This window comes from Antechinus flavipes, chromosome 2, assembly GCF_016432865.1.
Source record: "Antechinus flavipes isolate AdamAnt ecotype Samford, QLD, Australia chromosome 2, AdamAnt_v2, whole genome shotgun sequence".
In the NCBI taxonomy this organism is placed as follows: Eukaryota; Metazoa; Chordata; class Mammalia; order Dasyuromorphia; family Dasyuridae; genus Antechinus; species Antechinus flavipes.
Genome location: NC_067399.1, coordinates 345530983 through 345551514, shown reverse-complemented (window position 1 = coordinate 345551514; position 20532 = coordinate 345530983). Strand labels below are relative to the sequence as shown.

Sequence of the window (20532 nt, the reverse complement as noted above, 5' to 3'; positions counted from 1 at the left end):
TCTTTCTGAGCATTATCACTCCTGAATTCCCTCCCTTAATCCTGAGTTGTTTCTTATTGTGCCTTCAGAATTTCTTCTCTCCTGATTCATCTTTAGAATATTACTCCCTGAGATGATAGAATTACAGTTTCAAAGTAGAAAGGGACTTGAGCAGCCATTTATTCCAAACTATATTCAAGAAAGAATAACCAGTAAAATATTCTCCCAAAGTGAATGCTTACCTTTTTCTTGAAGCCCTCCTGGACTGAGACAGAAAGGAAGCCAGGACAAATCATTCCAATTTTTGATGGCTCAAATTGTTTTCTTTATGTCAACTCTAAATGTGCCTCTTTACAACTTTCTTCATTGACTCCTGGTTCTGCCCTCCAAAGCCAATTAAACAATTTTTTTTAATTATAGCTTTTTATTTACAAGTTATATTCCTGGATTATATGCAAGTTATATGCATGAGTAATTTTATAGCATTGACAATTACTAAACTTTTTGTTCCAATTTTTCCCCTTCTTCTCCCCAACCCCTCCCCCAGATGGCAGGTTGACCAATACATGTTAAATATGTTAAAGTATACATTAAATGCAATATAAGCATATATGTTCAAACAGTTATTCAAACAAATATTTTAATAGCATCTTACTTTTTTCCCAATTACATTGTAAAGATAGTTTTCAACATTCATTTTGGTAACATTTTGTTCTTTTTTAAAAATGTATTTATTTAAAACTAAATACAAAATCAGAAAAAAAAAACAAATAGAAAAAGGAAAAACAAAACATTTTCATCTGACTAGTAGAACATTAGAATTGAGATTCAAAATATATAACAGTAAATTTTCTTGTCAAGAAAGAATATATAATAATATGACATTATATGCATGATTGTCCATCTTGGCTTCCTTGTAGGTTATCCTTTTGGTCTTTGCTGTGTACTTTTTTACTTTGTTCTTTTTTTTCCCTCTTTCATTTCCCTTACCCTTCCCTACGCAGGCAACAGTTAAGCAAGGATATATTCACAAACACACACACACTACACTTATCTGTATATATACATATCTTACATACATATACATACATATTTTTATATGTGTATATATTTACATGTATATATTTACACATATATTACACACACATGCCTTATGCATACAAAGATATACATATAAAACAATGATAATGTGGCTGATTGTATACATTTCTCTCTTTTTTTGAATTTTTTTTTGGGGGGGGAGGCAAGGAAGTTGAAATTAAATGATTAAGGGGGTCTCACAGCTAGTAAATGCCCCCTTGATTGATTGACTCTCTAAGTTTGACTTTGTCTGAGATCAGTGGTTACTAGCCCAATTTTTTTCCTAATAAATTCTACTCCTGATCCTAAGGACAAAAGAGAATGTCATTCTGACCACAACTTTGTTGTTTTTAATATTTGGGTAAATCATTATATCTCATATTTTGTTACTTCATTCACACTTGCTACTTCAGCAAAAGAGATTTGTATTGTATTATCTGTCATCTTGTTTTTATGTTTTTGACTAGGCATTTTTATTGCCAATTTGCGAAGCAGCTGCTATGAGAAAAGTAGTGAAAGTATATCAGGAATGGATTCAGCAGGAAGAGAAACCTTTATTTATGAAAGAGCCTGAAGAAATTGAGATTACTGATATAAATTTACCTTGTATTGAGAGTGATGTAGAACCTGATGTTTTATCAGAAGAAGGAAAAGAAAAGGAAGAGGTAAAATTAAAATATATGTATATATAATTCATCACATATAGAACTTATTTCCCAGAAAGTTATATAACTTTGTTAATATAGATTTTTTTCCAATTAAAAAGGTAAAAATATAATTCAATACAGTTTATAATTTATTAATAAACTTTACATTTTGCTCTCGTGAAATGTTGTACTATTGTTTGATATTACACTTAAAAAGGAAAGTTTTTAGAATACAGGTGCTTAATGATATTTACAAATTTAGATAAAGATATAAATTTTTTTTCTTGAAATGGAGTACAGGTTCATTATGTGATCAGTAGGGTTATTGAAGAGAAAATAATGATTTCTTGTTTTAACTCAATTGTTTTTGTAGTTATAGTTTCTGGTTCTCTCTAACTCATTTTAATTAATTTCTTGTACCAATCAATAGACAGATAACAAAATGTTATTTTGTTAAGTTGAATTACAGTCTTACCATTTAAAAAAAAAAAAAACCTAAAATGTTAGGTCTTATATCCCTATTTAGATTAGTTTATATTCCTTGAAGACAAAAAACATGTCTTATATTTTTTAATATTTATATGCCTAACCAGAGCTTTATACTTAGTATTTAATATATAAATATTTATTAGTTAATATGTGAGTTGAAGAAAGTATCTTTATTTTTCAGATAATATGATCACTTAGGCAAATGATTCCTATTTCTCTGGAGAATGACTCAAGGAGTCTACTGCAGTTCAAGAGTTCATTCAGTCAAAAAGTTTTAAGTCTTCTTGACAAAAAGTTAATTGTGGAAAAGCACAAACTATTTTAGCTTTTATGCTTTTATGGGCCTTATTTTTATTTTTATTTTTTTGAAATAAATTTTTATTGATTTCTTGTTTATATTTTTACCTACATTTTGTATTGAATTTCTTTTGATTATTAATTTGGAGCAATTTTCTATGTGGTTTACAAATTTGGAATTCTTTTGAGGACAATTTATTTTTATCCTTTAAATCCGTCAACAAGTATTTTTTTAATTAAAGCTTTTTATTTTCAAAATATATACATGGATAATTTTCAGCATTCACTCTTACAAAACCTTGTGTTCTAATTTTTTTCCTTTCCTTCCCCCTATCCTTTCACTTAGATAGCAAGTGGTCCAATATATGTTAAAAATGTGCAATTCTTCTATACATATTTCCACAAATACCATGCTCTACAATAAAATGCTCTAAATTATTATTGATTAAAGAAATGCAAATTAAGACATCTCTTATGTACTACTATACATCTCTCAGACTGACTAATATGACAGAAAAGATAATGTTGAAGGGGATGTGGGAAAATTGGGACACTAATACATTGTTGATGGAGTTGTGATCTGATCCAGCCATTGTGGAGAGCAATGTGGAACTCTACCTAAAGTGTTGGAATCTTTACAAACTGTTAAATCATTAAAGTTGATAGAGACAATAATCATCTAATTTAGCATGGTTCAGTATTATTGATCTGATCCTACAAAGAGATGTTTTGGGCCAGAAGAAACAAGGTACTAAGTGGAACTGACTCATTGGAGTCCACACGTTTGAGAGATTTCAGGATTTAGTATGTGATATCCGAATTCACACCTCCCTTGAAGCTCTCAGGGCCAGAGAGCATTCTGGGAGAAACCCATAATCCCACTCTCTCAGAGGAAATCATATATAAGAAACAGACAGAGGCTCTCTCAGGGGAGTTCAGCTGAAAAGATTCAGAATGGAGGAGCGTCAGTTCAGAAGAAGCTACGAGTTGGAGTTGAGCTAGAGCCAGGAGTTACTTCGGAACATAGTCAGGGGTTGGAGGGGAGCACTCTGGGAGATTGAGAGCCAGGAGCACTCTGGGAGATACAGAAGCCCACAAGCCCTCTCTCAGAGGCACAACCAGATTCATTTCATCTCACACCACTGTGGTGGCTGGGCTCCTGCACTTCCCCCACTGAGACCAAACTGGTCTGAAAGGCTCTCCAGAAAGCTAGTCGAGCCCTAAGTGAAGGAGGCAAGAAAGATTCATTCCATTTTCCACCCGGCTGGTTGGAAGCTGAAGGACAAACCTTTGGATTTGGAGACATTCGGAGGGAGCTCTTGGAACCAAGCAGAAAGATAGGCCTCAACTAACCGGGGTATTTTGGAAGGAGAAAATAAACATTTGCATTTTATCACCTGGCTGCGTTTTGAGGTGATTATTACTTTCAACTGGAACTAAGGCTGCCTCCAGAAAACCTCCCTGAGAAACCTGCTCCCAAGAGAACCATTATATTTTAAAGAAGAAAAACACCACACAAAGGGCTATCAAAATGTGCATAGCCTTTGAATCAGAAGTGTCTCTATTGGGCCTGTATCTCAAAAAGGTCATTAAAAAGAGAAAAGGATGCACATATGCAAAAATGTTTGTAGTAGCCTTTTTTAATAGTGGCAAGAAACTAGAGATTGAATGGATGCTCTTCAGTTGAATATGGTATATGAATGTTATGGAATATTATTATTCTATAAGAAACGATCAGCAGGATGATTTTAGAAATGCCTGGAAAGACTTACAGGAACTAATATTAAGTGAATGTATAGAATCAAGAGAACATTGTACACAGCAAAACCAAGATTACATAATGATCAATTCTGATGGACGTGGCTCTTTCCAACGATGAAATGATTCATACCAGTTCCAATGGTCTGGATGGAGAGAGCCATCGGCATCCGGAGAGAGGATTGTGAGGGCTGAGTGCGAATCACAGCATAGTATTTTCACTTTTTTATTGTTGTTGTTCCTTGGATTTTGTTTTCTTTCTCATTTTTTTCCCTTTTTGATCTGATTTTTCTTGTGCAGCATGATAATTATATAAGTATGTATAGAAGAAGTGCATGTTTAGCACATTGGATTATTTGCTGTCTAGGGGAGGAGGCAGAGGCAAGGGAGGGAAAAATTTTTTTGGAGCACAGGGTATTATTATATGGTTCTTTAAAAAAATGGCATTTTAACTGAATCTTTAAAATTGGGAAATTTTTCATCAGATATATATTGGAAAGCCTCTATGTCTGATTCCAGACATAGAGAAAAATATAAGGAAAGGCAAGAAAACTTATCATGTTGAATGGGGAATGGGAAGTAGTATAATTTGCCTGGATTACAGTTGGACATTAATAAGAGGTGGAGCAGAAACTTAGGATAGTACCAGATTGTGTCAGGCATTTAATACCAAATGAAGTGTTTAATTCAATAGACTATAAAGTTTGTAGGATTTTCAAAAAATAAAAATTTTAAGCAGTATTCTGATAAAGAGTATCAAGTGAGGAATTGAACGTGGCACAGTATATGCTTACTAAATTGTCTATCACTATTATGAAGAAGAGATCCAGGGCTGAGTCCAAGTTGAAGAAGGATTCCTGGTTCATGGTGAGGGCCTCCAAATGCTTTTGTTTGTAGATGACATTGTGCTGACTACATCAAGCCCTAATGCTTCCCAAATGAAATTTCTGATTTTTTTTTTTTTATCTAAGAATCCATACAGAAAAATCCAAGTGGTAAAGAATTTTTATTGTCTTAATTATTCTGTTGATACCCTATTTGGATAGTGGTGGTCTGTAATTACATAAATCTCAGATATGCAGAGGATACTTAGTTGAGTCCAAAATTGAATAGAAGAGAGAGAGTCAACTAGATTGCACATATGGGAAATCATATAATACTTTGATTTCAAACTTTCCAAAATAAAAATGCACAAAATCTTGGTCAGTTATATTGTGTACCTAATAATGTTTTCCACTGATCTACCATTCTACTGTTACCACACTTTCCTTCACTTTTTTTTTTATTGATTTTCTTGATATTCTTGAACTTTTGTTCTTTCAAATGAATCTTGTTATTTTTCCTAGCTATGTAAAACAAAATTCTTTTTTTGTTGGTTTGATTGGCATGGCACTGAATAAATTAATTTAGATAGAATTATCATTTTGTTGTATTGGAGCAGCTTACTCTTGAGGATTATTGTTTCTCCAATTGTTTAGATCTTATCACTTTGAGGAAAGTAATAACTATGCTTTCTAGCATTTTTTATAGGAACAAGTATGGTATGAAAGCTTTTTTTGCATCTTTTCAGATAAGCATGATTTTTTTTTTTTTTGGTTTTGTTATTGATATTGTCAGTTAGTTATACCGATAGTTTTTCTAATACTGAATTAGTCCTACATTCCTGGTGGCGAATTCATCTTCTTCATTGATATTTTGGTTTTCTTATTTCTGTCTTTTTTTAAGATCAAATTACCAATAGTTTATCAACTATTTTTTAGTTCTTTTTTTCTCCTTTCTTTGTATACCCAGCATCATAATAGGTGCTTAATAAATGCTTATTGCTTGACAAATTGACCCACTTTTTCAAACAAAAGCTCTAATTTTTTTTATTATAACATTCCATTTCCCTTTATGCTGTCGTTTCTTTTAAGCCTATTTTTTAACCTCATTGAGACCTCCCTTCCTTTCTTTACCTCTCAGTACTTTTTTTCTTACTCAGTCTCAACCATTTAGTCAATTAAAATCTATACTGTGCTTTACTCTCTAATTATTTATCCCCTTATCTTGTCAATCTCATCCTTTGTCAAACTTTAGCTCTGGATTACTCTTACCTGCTCAAATACTCATAAATAAACTGGAAGAAAAATCACATGACTGGGACATTATAAATATATGTTATCCTGCTACAATTATGCTCTTAGTATAGCCAGATAGTTCATTTATCTCTCCCTAATTAATTATCTCATTTTCCATAAAAGCTATTAAAAACCTGTTGAGCAATATAACCTGATACAGTTTATATTTTTTCTATTTGTTTCACATATGTTGAGTCTTTAAAACTGCTTCCTTCATATGTTAAATTAAGTATTCTTGATTGAGACATTTATCTTATGCTTCAGGAAAAAGTGACCAAGGCATCAAGTCATGTTCGAAATTCCAGTTGGACAAAAAATGGCTCCTATCAAAATACTCTCTATAAAGGTTCTGACATGGAAGATGCTGACCAAAATATACGAGCTGGTGCCCAGTTAATATTTCAGGTAAGTTGCTTTATTTTTTCAATTTTTTTCAAAAATCTTTTCTTACAATAAAATTTTATTGATTTATATCTTAATTGTACCATTTTGGGTAGTAATGCTCTCTGTTTTGGTTGACCAACAAAAACTCTGAGGAGTTGAGAAGAATAGAATATTTTAAAAACTATTATTTAAAAAATTTTTAAAAATTATTTTTCAGAAAACTATATCTTATTTATAATTCTTGAATATTAAAATTACATAATTATCATGATTCTTTTATTTCAGCTTAACTAAATAATAGCTTTTGTAAATCTTTTTTAAAAAAAGAACTTATTTTGATTTTTCTCCTGGTATGTAAAGTTACCTATATTCATTATTTGGTTTAATTCTCATTGTATAGATGAAACAAAAAATAAATTGTAGATGTCATAGATATTACTGGAATCAATCAACCAGAAAGCATTTATTAGTCTTTCTTTGAGACTGGAGATAAAAGACAAGAATCAAGTAATTCTTGCTCTTAAGAAACTTGCTTAATATATAAAATAAATATAAATAAGTATAAAGTAGTTTTACACACAAGATGAAAAGTAAAGAAATAATAGAGTTTTGTTTTTGTTGTTGTTTTTGTTTTGCTAGCAAGAGATGGTGGTGGGAAGGAGAAGGATCTGGAAAAGAATTATGTTGAAATGGTATCTGTGCTTTAAAGGAACTTAGAGACTCTTTTTGGCAGAATTGAGGAGCAAGTATTACTTTAGCCATTGGGGATCGTCAGTGCAAAGACTTTGAGAGGGAAGATGGAATGCCATGCTATTAGTAAGGAATGCTTTGGCTGGACCATAGAGTGCTGTCAGGAAAGCAAGTATTAGGAGGATTTTGAGATAAGGGTTAAGTTTTGAAAGATTTTGAAAACCAATAGTAGGGAGCTGTTGGAATTTATTGTGTTGGAGAGTGACATGGTCAGATCTGTACTTAAACATTTTGGTACTGTATAGAGGATGGATTGAAATGGAGAAATTTGACACAGGAGAATAATTAGGAGGCTATTGCAGTAGTCCTAGGTGAATGGGTATAGTAGCATAAAATAAATAACTGTGTGAGAAGTAAATCCTTGTTTTTACAAAACATCTCTAAACTTATACTTGTGAATTTAATGGGTAATGATTTTAATTTGTTTAGTAGCATTTATTATTCTCACTATTTAAATTCCATTGTTGGTATATATTGTCATTTTTAATTTATACAATCATTTTTCTTCTAGGTTTTTATAGTCAACTCATCAAATATATTTCTTCTTGAACCTGCAAATGAAATTAAAAGTCTTTTAGATGAGCACACAGATATGTGTAAACGTATTCTTAATATTTATCGGTTCATGGTTGTACAAATATCAATGGATAAGAAGACTTGGTAAAAAGTTCCATTATCTTTTGTATGTTTTTAATGTTTTTAGAAATATATATCATTTGTGAGAGGAATTAAATAAAGAATTGTTTTGAGACTCTCTTTTTAACAATATTTGAGTACCAAAAAATTCCAATTATTTCTTCATGTTCCAACTCTGTATCAGATTTTCGATATTGAGCCAGTTTGAGGTGAAAGGCAAGTTGTGATGTAATGATTTAATTGAGAATTTTTTGTCTCCTTAGTTGTGTAAAATACCTGATTAGCATTAAAAATTTCCCACTTGACAGCATTGAATTCAAAATACAGGCATCTAAAATGCATATTGGAAATTTTGATTAGTGCCTAGGCAATTTGTAATTGAACCATAAATTAAGAAATGTTAAAATACAAAAAAAAAGGCTTCATCATCTGTTGACTTCATAAGGCATATATATTGTTCTTTTTTGTCAGTAAAAAAAAAATTTCCATTTGTAAACATAATTCTTCAATTTTTTTTTTTTTTTAACCTCTAGAAGTTCATTCTTCTTTTTCTGCAGGAACATCTCAATAGACAAAACTAAGACGTGATTTTGCCTCTTGACAAATACCTCCCATACATATTTATTACAGTTTGTCAGAGAGCTGAGAAAAAAGGGTCCATGGTAGAGGATTCAGTTAATTAGCTTCTGTTGTCCCCCTTTTCTCACAATTATTGGTATAAATTGAGAACTTAAAGGAGCAAGTAGGATAGTATGTTTTTTTATAGCAAAGACACTAAGAAGTTAATTTTTGTATAGCACTCTTAAGGTTTATAAACTTCTTTATGTATGTTATCTCATTTGATCCTTGTAACAACTCTGTAAGGAAATTGAGACAAAGTGGTTAAATGACTTAGCTAGAATCACATAGCTAGTGAGTATGTGATGCAGAAGGCAGGATTTGAACTTATCTTTGTGATTCCCAACCTACCTGCTTCTATAAACTTCTCTTGAAATCAAAAATAATCAATTTGAAAAGTTAAACATTAAGTAAAAGTAAGTATTCATAAGTAGAAAGGATTAATGTGTCTTTTTTTTTTTTTAAAGGGAACAGATGCTGCTTGTATTACTAAGAGTCACTGAATCTGTTCTGAAAATGCCATCACAAGCTTTTCTGCAATATCAGGGCAGAAAAAACATGACACTAGCCGGTCGACTTGCAGGACCTCTTTTTCAGGCAATAATTTTTTTTTTCTAAAATTTTAATGTAAGCTTTTGCATTAGTTTCAACTCAATAGCATTTTAATGTCATTTGAAAAGTTTTAATGTGGAAGACACCATTTGAAGAGCACAGTAATGAAATTGTACTTAAACAAAAAAGTTCTTCTCTTTACCAAGATTTAAGTCATATGGCCACATATGTAATCTGTATGTACATAGATGTAGAATACAGTTTATTGTCTTATTTATAATAATCTTTGACATATTTGTGAATTATTGAAAAAATAATAAAAGATTGTATGAGTAATGCTGTTCTTATTATTTTGTTTCAGTATTTCCAAATATCCAAGATTATAAGAAAATACTTATTCTTAAAAGTATCTCCACTTCAAATAATCACCCTCAAGATTCTTACTCATCATTGTTGAAGAAAAACCAAATATTGATAATGGAATCATCTTAGGCATAAGCCTACCCAGTGTTCAAACTGGCAAAGTCCCTTCATGTCCCCTGATACTTCTCTTAAAACAAATCTTTTGGAAGTAAAATTTATAAGAATCTTGAAAAAAAAAAAAACATTGTTTAGGTTTACTCCATTTAAAGGAACAAAAGTTAGTGAATCTTTTTGAAATACTTCTAAGACCACTTCTCACTTTTTGACTCTCTTCCACCAAAGAATTGATTATTGATAATAATCAAAAGGACCTCTCTCTGTTCAAAGCCCTGCCCATTCCAATGGGGGCAAAAGATTCTGTCCTTAGGTGGATCATAACTTATTTTTCTGGAGAAGGCAATGATCTTAACTAAATCAAATGTATTTCTAGTTCTAAATTTGGTATCACCCTTAATTCATTTTCCAATTTTTAAATTTTGACTTTTTACATACTTTCCTGAAGGGAAAAGTCTAAAAAGAACTTTAGAGAAATATTTATTTTTTTATATTCTTGGTTGAAAAATAAAAGTTTTTTTTAATATGCTTCCACAATATTTCATTTGTCATATAAATTGTTTTTGTCATGCTAGAATTATAAATTGTGAAATGATGTTTTGTTCGCATATATGTTTTTAATTAAAAAAATAAAAAGTAAAACCCAGTTATTGCAAGATGAATGAATATAAGTGAATATATATCTTCCTACATGGAATGATTATATCAACTAAAAGTTTTCTATAGTATAGATCTTAATAGTTGGGGATATTCATAAAATCACTTGACATTAACTTAGGTTACACTTATATATTGAATTGTTTTTGAATACATCTTTTTTTTTTTTTTTTTCTGAGGCAGTTAGGGTTAAGTGATTTGCCCAGAGCCACACAGCTAGGAAGAGTTAAGTGTCTGAGGCTGGATTTGAACTCATCTTGACTTCAGGGCTGGTGCTTTACCCATTGTACCACCTAGCTGCCCTGAATACATCTTCAAATTCTGGGCAAAATATATACTCAACCTTCTCTTAAAATGATTTAAAATCCTTTGAAGTAGAACAACTTTTCCATAAATGTATTTTAAATGTTTTGATTATAACATATGTTTATCAATATCTGTTATAATAAATAATCCATTATTATTTGGAGTTTTAAAACTTGAGCTCATCACTTAAATCCATGCTTACTCTAAAGATTTGCAACTGATATAATAAAAGAGAGAATTACATTTTAGAAATATACTGCAAATACACATTTTATACACGTATATCTAAATCCTACATATATGCTGTAAATCTTAGCTTTCATATTTGATTTATTTTTAGTATAGTATAATAGCTAATATTCTTATTAGATATTTAAAAGTATAAACTTAAAGTAGAATAATTCAGATGTGAAGGTGTTTATTATGTCTTATCTATTAGACAACCATGAATGTTTTTAATTCTTAATAAATAAGAAAATAAATTAATTCTTAATTAAATAAATTAAGAATAAATAAAATTCTTAAATAAATAGATCTAAATAAATAATTTAGAATTATTAGTTATAAATAAATAAACCCTCTAAATTTTTATAGAGGGTTTACCCTTTACTTCATATAGAAATATTGAAGCATTTAATTTTCTTTCATACAATGTGATTTCTCTTTACATTTGTGAAGAAATTCTATTTCAGTATTGGCAACGTGCCAGTATTGTGGTAAAATAGAGAATAACTTTACTATAAAAATGTTCATGATAGGCATTTTACTCATAAAGTATGTAATAGTCTACATCTCTTCCACCCCATTGGCTTCCACAAATGATTACCAGGTAAAAGGCTATCAAAATTTTCCTGTTTTTAGATGGAACAGTTGATTGAATATCTGTCATTCTAAGTCACAAGTTTATTTTCAATATATATAATTGTTTCTTTGGAATTTTTTTTAGACTCTTATTGTAGCTTGGATCAAAGCAAATCTAAATGTGTATATCTCCCGGGAGCTTTGGGATGATTTACTGTCAGTATTGTCATCACTCACATATTGGGAAGAATTGGCCACCGAATGGTCATTGACTATGGAGACACTAACTAAAGTGTTAGCTAGAAATTTGTATAGCTTGGACCTAAATGATTTACCACTGGATAAACTAAGTGAACAGAAACAGAAAAAGCACAAAGGCAAAGGTAAGAATGATATTATAAATTACTTTACTTACCCAGTTGGAAAATTAGATTCTTCCTCAAAGCTCTATAAAATTTCGTACCAGCAGGATTTATATATTATTTTAAGAACAAATAAAAAAAAAATAACTTTGAATTACTGGACAGCACTTGAAAAACAAAGCCTTAAGATAATATGAAATACAATTGATAATATAAATGAATTGAATATTAAAAAAATTTTGAAGTCAACAGTTCTTTGCAAAATCTGGTAGATTTTTCATTGGTTAGAGTGTTTTTGTTTGTTTGTTTTTAAATTAACCACACTGGATGTAATAAGAATGGTAGTCCCTTTTGTTAATATTTCACGTTTAAGTGTTGTGTCTGATACTTAACTATTTGTGTGACTGGGCAAATTTTCAGGTTCCTTAAATCTCAGTTTCCTCATCTGTGAAATGAAGAGATTGTACTAGAGATTGTACTCTGATGTCCCTTCTAATACTTAGACTCTGATTCCTTTTGTTATAATTCATATTCCTGAGAATTGTTATTACCCTAATCATGTCTAACCAATTCCCTCTTTAGGATTGAGGAAAGATAATTTGTTAATATATAAAAGTATATATTGAAAACTTATTTTTCTTTTGAATTTAAATACCAAAAAAAATTATATCCACACATATAGAATAAAAAATAGGAAAATAAGTTCTGCATGTTAATCTGTGCTTTCTTTTAGACTGTCTTTTATTCTGTGCATTTTAAAAGATAGAACATTTATTAAATGCAGACTCTCTAAGTGCTGTGCTAAGCACTTGGAATATAAATACAAGCAAAAGGAAAACTAGTTGTTAGTCTGAGCTTATGTTGTAATGGGACAAAAATCCTCCATAAAAGAAAGCTGAAAAGTATGTAGAGGCAAGTTGGGGAATAGTAGGGTAGGTGCATGCTAAGGGGATAAAGTATAAAAATCTGAAGAGTTGGGAACACTAAGTCGAAAAGTGAACAAGTCTGGCCTGGTTATCTCCTTAAATGGAGGTTCTTGATGGAAACTCTCCAATTGGAGGAGGAAATAAGAGGTATTTCCGGGGTAAGAAGATAGCTGAAGTTAGAAGTACATGAATCTGGAAAGTTAGGAGCAAAGCAGGGAGATAACATGTAAAGCATTTCAGATCCCCTCTTTTTGAAGGAAGTCAGGGATATCATATTTGCCTTTCCTCCTTTCCCCCCACTACAGTGAAAGGAAGGAAAAAACAAGATCTCTTCTAATAATAAATAAATATAGTTAAGCAAAATAATGGCTATGCCTCAAAATGAATCTTTTAACCTTTTGTCCGTTGGATGTAATTAAACATGCTTCATTGGAATTGCTCTTGATCTGTGTTGATCAGAGTTATTAAGTCTTTCAAAGTTTTTTTTTGTTTTGTTTTGTTTTTTTTTGTTTTTTGCTGAGGCAATTGGAGATAAGTGATATGTCCAGGGTCACATAGATAGGAAGTCTTGAGTGTCAGACCAGATTTGAACTCAGGTCCTCCTGACTTCAAGGGCTGGTGCTCTATCCAATGAGCCACTTATCTGCCCCCAATTTTTTTTTTTAACATCTTATTATTGTATATTTTTAAAAATATAATATCATTTAATACAATATTATACATATAATATTATAAACTGTTGTAATTCTTCTCATTTCACTTCAGTTCATATTTTCCAGGATTCTCTCACCTTGCCTTTTGTAATTTCTTTTTAAAATTTTTAAATAATTTTTAAAATTTATTTACAAAGCATATGCATGGGTAATTTTTCCAACATTGACCTTTGCAAAACCTTTTGTTCTAAATTTTCCTCCCTTCCCCCCATCTCCTCACCTAGCTGGCAGATAGTGTAATACATGTTAAATATGTTGAAATACATGTTAAATCCAATATATGTATACATATTTATACAATTATTTTGCTGCCCAAGAAAAATCAGATCAAGAAGGAAGGAAAAGAAAAACTGAAAAACCAAATGCAAGCAAATAATAACAGAGAAAGTGAGAATGTTATGTTGTGTTCCACATTCAGTTCCCACGGTTCTCTCTCGGGTGTAGATGGCTCTCTTCATCACTAAACAAGTGAAACTATTTTGAATCCTTTCATTGTTGAAGAAAGCCACATCCATCAGAAAAGATCATCATATAGTCTTGTTGTTGCTATGTATAATGATCTCCTGGTTCTGCTCATTTCATTTAGCATCAGTTCATATAAGCCTCTCTAAAATCATACTGCTGGTTGTTAATAGTATTCTATAGCATTCATATATCATAATTTATTCAGCTATTCTCCAGTTGATGGGCATCCACTCAATTTCCAGTTTTTTGCCACTAGGGCTGCCACAAACATCTTTTGCACATGTGTGTCCTTTTCCCTACTTTAAGATTTCTTTGGGATATAATCCCAGTAGAAACACTGCTGGATCACAGGGTATGCACTTTTTGAGCATAGTTCCAAACTGCTCTCCAGAATGGTTAGATCTGTTCACAGTTCTATCAATAATGTATCAGTGTCCCAGTTTTCCCACACCCCCTCCAACATTCAGCATTATCTCTTCCTGTCATCCTAGCCAATCTGATAGGTGTGTAGTGGTATCTCAGAGTTGTCTTAATTTGCATTTCTTCAATCAGTGATTTGGAGCATCTTTTCATGTGACTATCTATGGTTTTATTTTCTTCATCTGAAAATTGTCTTTTGATATCCTTTGTCTATTTATCAATTGGAGAATGGCTTGAATTATTATAAATTTGAGTCACTTTTCTATATATTTTAGAAATGAGGCCTTTATCAGATCCTTTGGATGTAAAAGTGTTTTCCCAGTTTTTTGCTCTCCTTCTAATCTGCATTAGTTTTGTATGTATAAATACTTTTTAACTTAATATAATCAAAATTATCTATTTTGTGATCAATAATGGTCTCTAGTTCTTGTCACAGATTCCTTCCTCCACAAATCTGAGAGGTAAACTATCCTATGTTCTAATTTGTTTATATCATTCTTTATGTCTAGATCATGAACCCATTTCAACCTTATCTTGGTATACAGTGTTAGGTGTGGGTCTATACCTACTTTCTGCTATACTAGTTTCCACTTTTCCCAGCAGTTTTTGTTAATAGTGAATTCTTAACCTAAAAGTTTGTCAAATACTAGATTGCTATAGTTATTGACTATTTTTTTCTGTGAACCTAACCTGTTTCACTGATCTTCTCTATTTCTTAGCCAGTACCAAATAGTTTTGATGCCTGCTGCTTTATAATATGGTTTTAATCTGATACACCTAGGCCACCTTTATTTGCTTTTCTCTTCATTAATTCCTTTGAAATTCTTGACTTTTTGTTCTTCCACATGCATTTTGTTGTTATTTTTTCTAGGTCGGTAAAATAGTTTCTTGGGAGTTTGATTGGTATAGCACTAAATAAATAGATTCATTTAGGGAGTATTGTCATTTTTATTATATTCACTCAGTGTATTTAAGAGCATTTGATATTTTTCCATTTTCTTAGATCTGACTTTATTTGTGTGGAAAGTGTTTTGTAGTTTTGCTCATATAGTTCCTGATTTTCTCTTGACAGATGGATTCCCAAATATTTTATACTATTGACAGTTATTTTAAATGGAATTTCTCTTTGTATGTCTTGCTGTTGGATTTTGTTAATGATATATAAAAATGCTGATGATTTATGTGGATTTATTTTGTATTCTGCAGCTTTGTTCAAGTTGTGGATTATTTCTAATACTTTTTTAGTTGATTCTTTAATGGCCTTTTGTCATTTCTTACACTGCAATATTAATCTTTGGTCATGCTAATACTAGCTGTGCTTGCTTTTTCTTTTTCAAAATATTTCTCTGTCTTTTTGTGCAGTTTTGAAATAGAAGAAGTTAGTTACTGTATTTTCTCATTGCATTTCTTGATCTTTATTCAGTTTGGTGCAAAATTCAGGATTTTGCTGGAGATACTGCATATGAGCTATGCAGCTTGCCTCCTATTTGGGTGGCATCTTAGCAGTAAATCCTGTGAAGACTTACTTGAAAATATTTTCTTCTTCAGCATTTAATTTATTCAGTTGATTTAATTTTTTAAAAAGTGAACATTTATATGAAAATGATAAGAGAATAATTCTCAAAGCTTAGTCAACTAACCACAGAGTGATCATTTTTAAAGATATCTTTGCTCATTTTATAAAATCAGGTAGCTAAGTAAGTACCTGCTCCTAGAACTTTGATTTCCTTATGAACCAGAATGGCAAAACAGTCATAGTTGTAATCTCTGATAGTTGTAATCTCTTTCTGTTTCTGGTACAAGCTAGACAAACATAAAAAGAAGATTGTGGTTATTATTTTCTCTTCCTTCATAATAGTACTCCCTTCCTGCTTCCCTCCTTCTTTTCTTCTTTCCCTTCTTTCCTTCCTTTCTTCCTTTCCCCCTCCCTCCCTCCTTTTCTTCCTTCCCCTTTCTCCCTTCTTCTATGCCGATCTTCCATTTTTTGATGTATAACTATATTTAATAAAATTATTTGTCTTTAAAGTATTGCTTTTGGTGGGGTAGGGTATAGGAATTCTCACAGTGACAGTACATGACATTTTACCTTGAAGTGTAATATCTGATTTATCCTGAGACACATGAAATCAAGATGTGTTTTTTCAATTGATGGTAAATTGAGAGATTAAAAATATATTTCTAGGAGTTGGACATGAGTTTCAAAAGACATCTGTTGACAAGTCCTTTTCCAAAGGATGGAGCCGTGATCAACCTGGACAAGCCCCAATGAGACAGCGAAGTGCAACCACTACTGGATCTCCAGGAACTGAAAAGGCAAGAAGTATAGTTCGACAGAAAACAGTTGGTATGTATGCAATAGAAAATAGCAAAATATTATTAGATATATACTTTATGGTTCTGGATATTTCAAGTTAAATCTTAAATGATTTTTGTTTATTATTGTGTGTAAAGAATCTTTCAGTACTTTTCAATGTATAGACATTTCTAGTTTTAATGTAGCTGTGCTGTAAAATTCCAAATATATTAAAAAAATATAAAATTGAAACAGTTGAGCCCCTTGGCTTTTACAGAATCTGGAGTTCAAATGTAAGTAATTTTTGTGTTAGTAGGTAATTATTAATTGTGGAAATACAGTATTGTAGCTTAATTCTTCTAAACATGGTAAATATTCCTCCATCCCCAAGAAAGAATAATAAAGGGAATTTATTCAAGAAGTTATAGAGTCAGGCTGATCTTAGGCACTGGTATGAATGAATTCTTTTTTTCCACTGGGCAGACCACTCAAAGCAATGGTCTTTATCTTTAGTAACTATGTCAGTTTTAATCAGCTAAGGGAGCATTCCTTTGATCTGAGAAATTATAGAGAGAAACAATAATGTGTCATAGGGGGACAGTTCACCATATTTTCAATTTGATTTATTCTAGAACAATGAAAAGGACATTGATTAGGAGTTGTCATTTCTATCATTCAGTATTTAAGTGAATTTGAATAATTCACCTTTTATAGACCTTAATTACCTTATATGTGAGAGGAAAATGATGATATCTTGTCTGAACAAATAACTTGATACCTTTTAAAGCTATAAGATTCTATAGTACAGATTTTTTTTTTAAAGAATTCTCTGGGTTTTTAAAAAATGGTTGTCATTGGTGAAAGTAGAATTTACTTTAAAGAAATTCAACATGAATCCTTTTGCTGAGATGCATCTGTTTACCAAAAAATGCATGCGCGCTAATCACAAGATGCAAAAAGTAATGGAAAATTGGGATGGGTAGTTATTAATTTTTTAAAGTTCATAAGATGTCACATTCACAATTGTTCAGTGCCTATAAAATAAATACAGGAAATATCATTCTATTTGCCAGCAATGGACCTTGAGTAAGAAGAAGTAAGCAAGAAAACGGTATTAGGAAAGAATGTGGGTAAATTTAAATGTGAGTGTAAATAATCAAAGTTTGGTAGATTTGTTTTGGGAATGTTATTGATTAAATCTGTAAGTGGCCACCTTAACCTAATTTCTTACCAATTTTATTGCTGTATCAAGCATTCCAATGAATTTTATGGTAGTAATTATTTTCACTTTTCAGAAATAACCCTTATTAAGACATTTAAACTTTAAAGTGGTGATTGCCTCGAACTTATGAAAATGATAAATTTTCCTACTGCCTTTTTTACAGAGAAGATTGTACATTTCTTCTTTGTAGGTAAACAATTCTGTCCAAGAATTATAAGACTAAAAATGTTAAGAAAGGAACCACTATAAATTTGCTTCACTATTAGATGATTAAAATTATAAGTAGTCTGAGGAAACTATATTACTATAATTTTAAAATTTTAAAATAATTTTTAAAAATTACTATAATTTTAAAAAGAGATCAAATCTCTTATTTGATTTACTTACATATTTTAATCAATTACATTTGATGTTATATCTGAAAATAGCAAACCATAATAAACTCATTCACATAGTATATAATTTGAAGCACTGATTTCACTTAATTTAGTGCTTTATTAATACATTGTCAGAATTTATATCTGGACTCTAGTTATTTTAAAACCTCATTTTTCTAAGACATGGCACTTTGAATTACTTAGATTTTCCATTTAGTTTAAAGAAATTAATACTTCACTTCTTATTCATGTAATTTCTGCATCTGCATCTACACTTAGTCTTTTTTTTTTTTTTTTTTCTAATCAGCCTTCTTTCTTCATAATGTTCCCATATCTTTTCTTGTGTCTAGCATATTGAAATGTTAAGGAAAGCAGTTTTTTTTTTTTAAATTATGATCCCATGGTTCCATTTCGTTACATTTTTTTAATCAGTTAATTTTTAGACTAATGTGTGTTAGACATCCATTTTAATATTGCTATAGGCAAGGTTATTTATTAAAGTAACTAAAACAAGATAACAATACTCTATAGTTTATTTTTAGTGCAAAAATCCAGCAAGTAAAAGTTTAAAGATTTTCAATTTTGTAATTCCTTGGAAAATTTCCTCAAGTAAATATATGGTACAAACTTTTGACTTTATGCTCATTTTCCATCTTTCATTAATTTTTTTTCTTTTATGTTTCTATCATTAAGCTATGTAAATAATATATTTGTACTCTTAAGGTGATTTGAAGATAATTCTTAGTTTGCATAGATAAAAGGAAGAAGGCTCTTAAGAGATCATTTGATTCAACCTCCCTTTACAGAGGAGATCCTGAGGCTTAGAGAAGTGAAAGGATTTGTCCAAGATCCTGCAGGCATTTAGCAGCAGGGCTAGTGTTAGAATCCTGACATTTGGCTTTAAATCCAATGCTTTACTCTACCTTAATGCCTCTTTAAAATCATGAATAATTAATAAAATTTCTTCTTGAATAAAGGATTTAATAGGGAAAAAAATTAAGCCTACTATCAGTATGCTTAATGGAATTGTAGTTAATGGGCATCTGTTACATTCACTGATTTAATATATCCATGTTCTTATAAATTGGAATGTTTTCTATATCAGTACAGGTTACAACCCATCCATTCTTTCTTATCCTGTGTGATTCTATTAGTCCTTCATATATCATGGAAGCCTTACATTGGGTTTTTGTACTGTTTTTCTATATTCTCTTGTGTTTGCTGCAGGATTGGCATACCTTTTATATTTGATTATATGACACTTCTTGTGTACAAATCATCCTTGACAATGTATATCACTGTTCTGTGCCAATTGGAATTTTCATTTTTTTTTTCTCAGATTGTAATGTTGAATATAGATGTTAAAATGATATGTTCTGGGGAGAAGATAACAGGTTCACATTGAAAGTTCCATTTAATTTCCTAAATGCCACTCATTTTCTCCCTTTTGTTCAATTTTGGGAGTAACATTTTTGTTATTTGGGGGGGAGGTGTTTGTGTGCGTGTGTGTGTATGAGAGACAGAGATTGAGAGGGGATAAAGAACATACATACACACAGATAACTCAACTCACTGGGCTTCTCCAGGTATGTTTTATAATTTGGGCAATATCCACTTGACTGATGTGGATTATTATTTTGACTTAGTAGTAAATTTCATGTATACTTAATTAAGATTCTTTAATGTTCCTTTGTTCAATGTTACCAGCATAAGGATGTCTGAAAATAGCTTTTAGATTTTCTAAAAGAAATATCTTTTCCATTTGGACTCTGTATGAGAAATTCTCAATGACAGAGTGATAGTCATATAGCAATATGCAAAAACATGCCTTCTGGTTTAATGCCTTTCTTGATATTGATAATGAAAAGATCATTGATTTTGTATTCTCTATCTCACAATGACTTGTGTGATTCAGAAGAGAATTTCAGCAGACACTTGTTGTTTCCCTTTACATATTTTCATCAAAGATACTATTAGTGAGTCATAAAGCATCCTTCTAAAGATTTCCTAGTGGTGGTAAAGCAGGAGCATTCTGTGATAATTCATCTTTTTGATCATCATGATTTGGCTGCATTTTCCCTTCTCTGAAGTGTTTGTTGTGCTTAGCATGATTTTCTTTGGTGTTTGGTGAGGTCTGGGTGCTTTCAACTTCATTTTCTTGGGTATCATGCTTTCTTATATAGTATATGTAGTTCCACTATTATTG

General features: G+C 31.0%; 1 protein-coding gene across 3 annotated transcripts in view; it reads left to right on the top strand.

Moving 5' to 3' along the window:
* RALGAPA1 (Ral GTPase activating protein catalytic subunit alpha 1) overlaps positions 1-20532 on the top strand; it is a 307831-nt gene that overhangs the window by 99063 nt on the left and 188236 nt on the right. For all 3 annotated transcript variants that reach the window (XM_051977982.1, XM_051977984.1, XM_051977983.1), the window contains exons 11-16: positions 1527-1724; positions 6632-6772; positions 8013-8161; positions 9223-9352; positions 11694-11931; positions 16617-16778. In XM_051977982.1, coding sequence (XP_051833942.1) covers positions 1527-1724; positions 6632-6772; positions 8013-8161; positions 9223-9352; positions 11694-11931; positions 16617-16778 — 1018 coding nt within the window. The remainder of the gene's footprint in view (positions 1-1526; positions 1725-6631; positions 6773-8012; positions 8162-9222; positions 9353-11693; positions 11932-16616; positions 16779-20532) is intronic.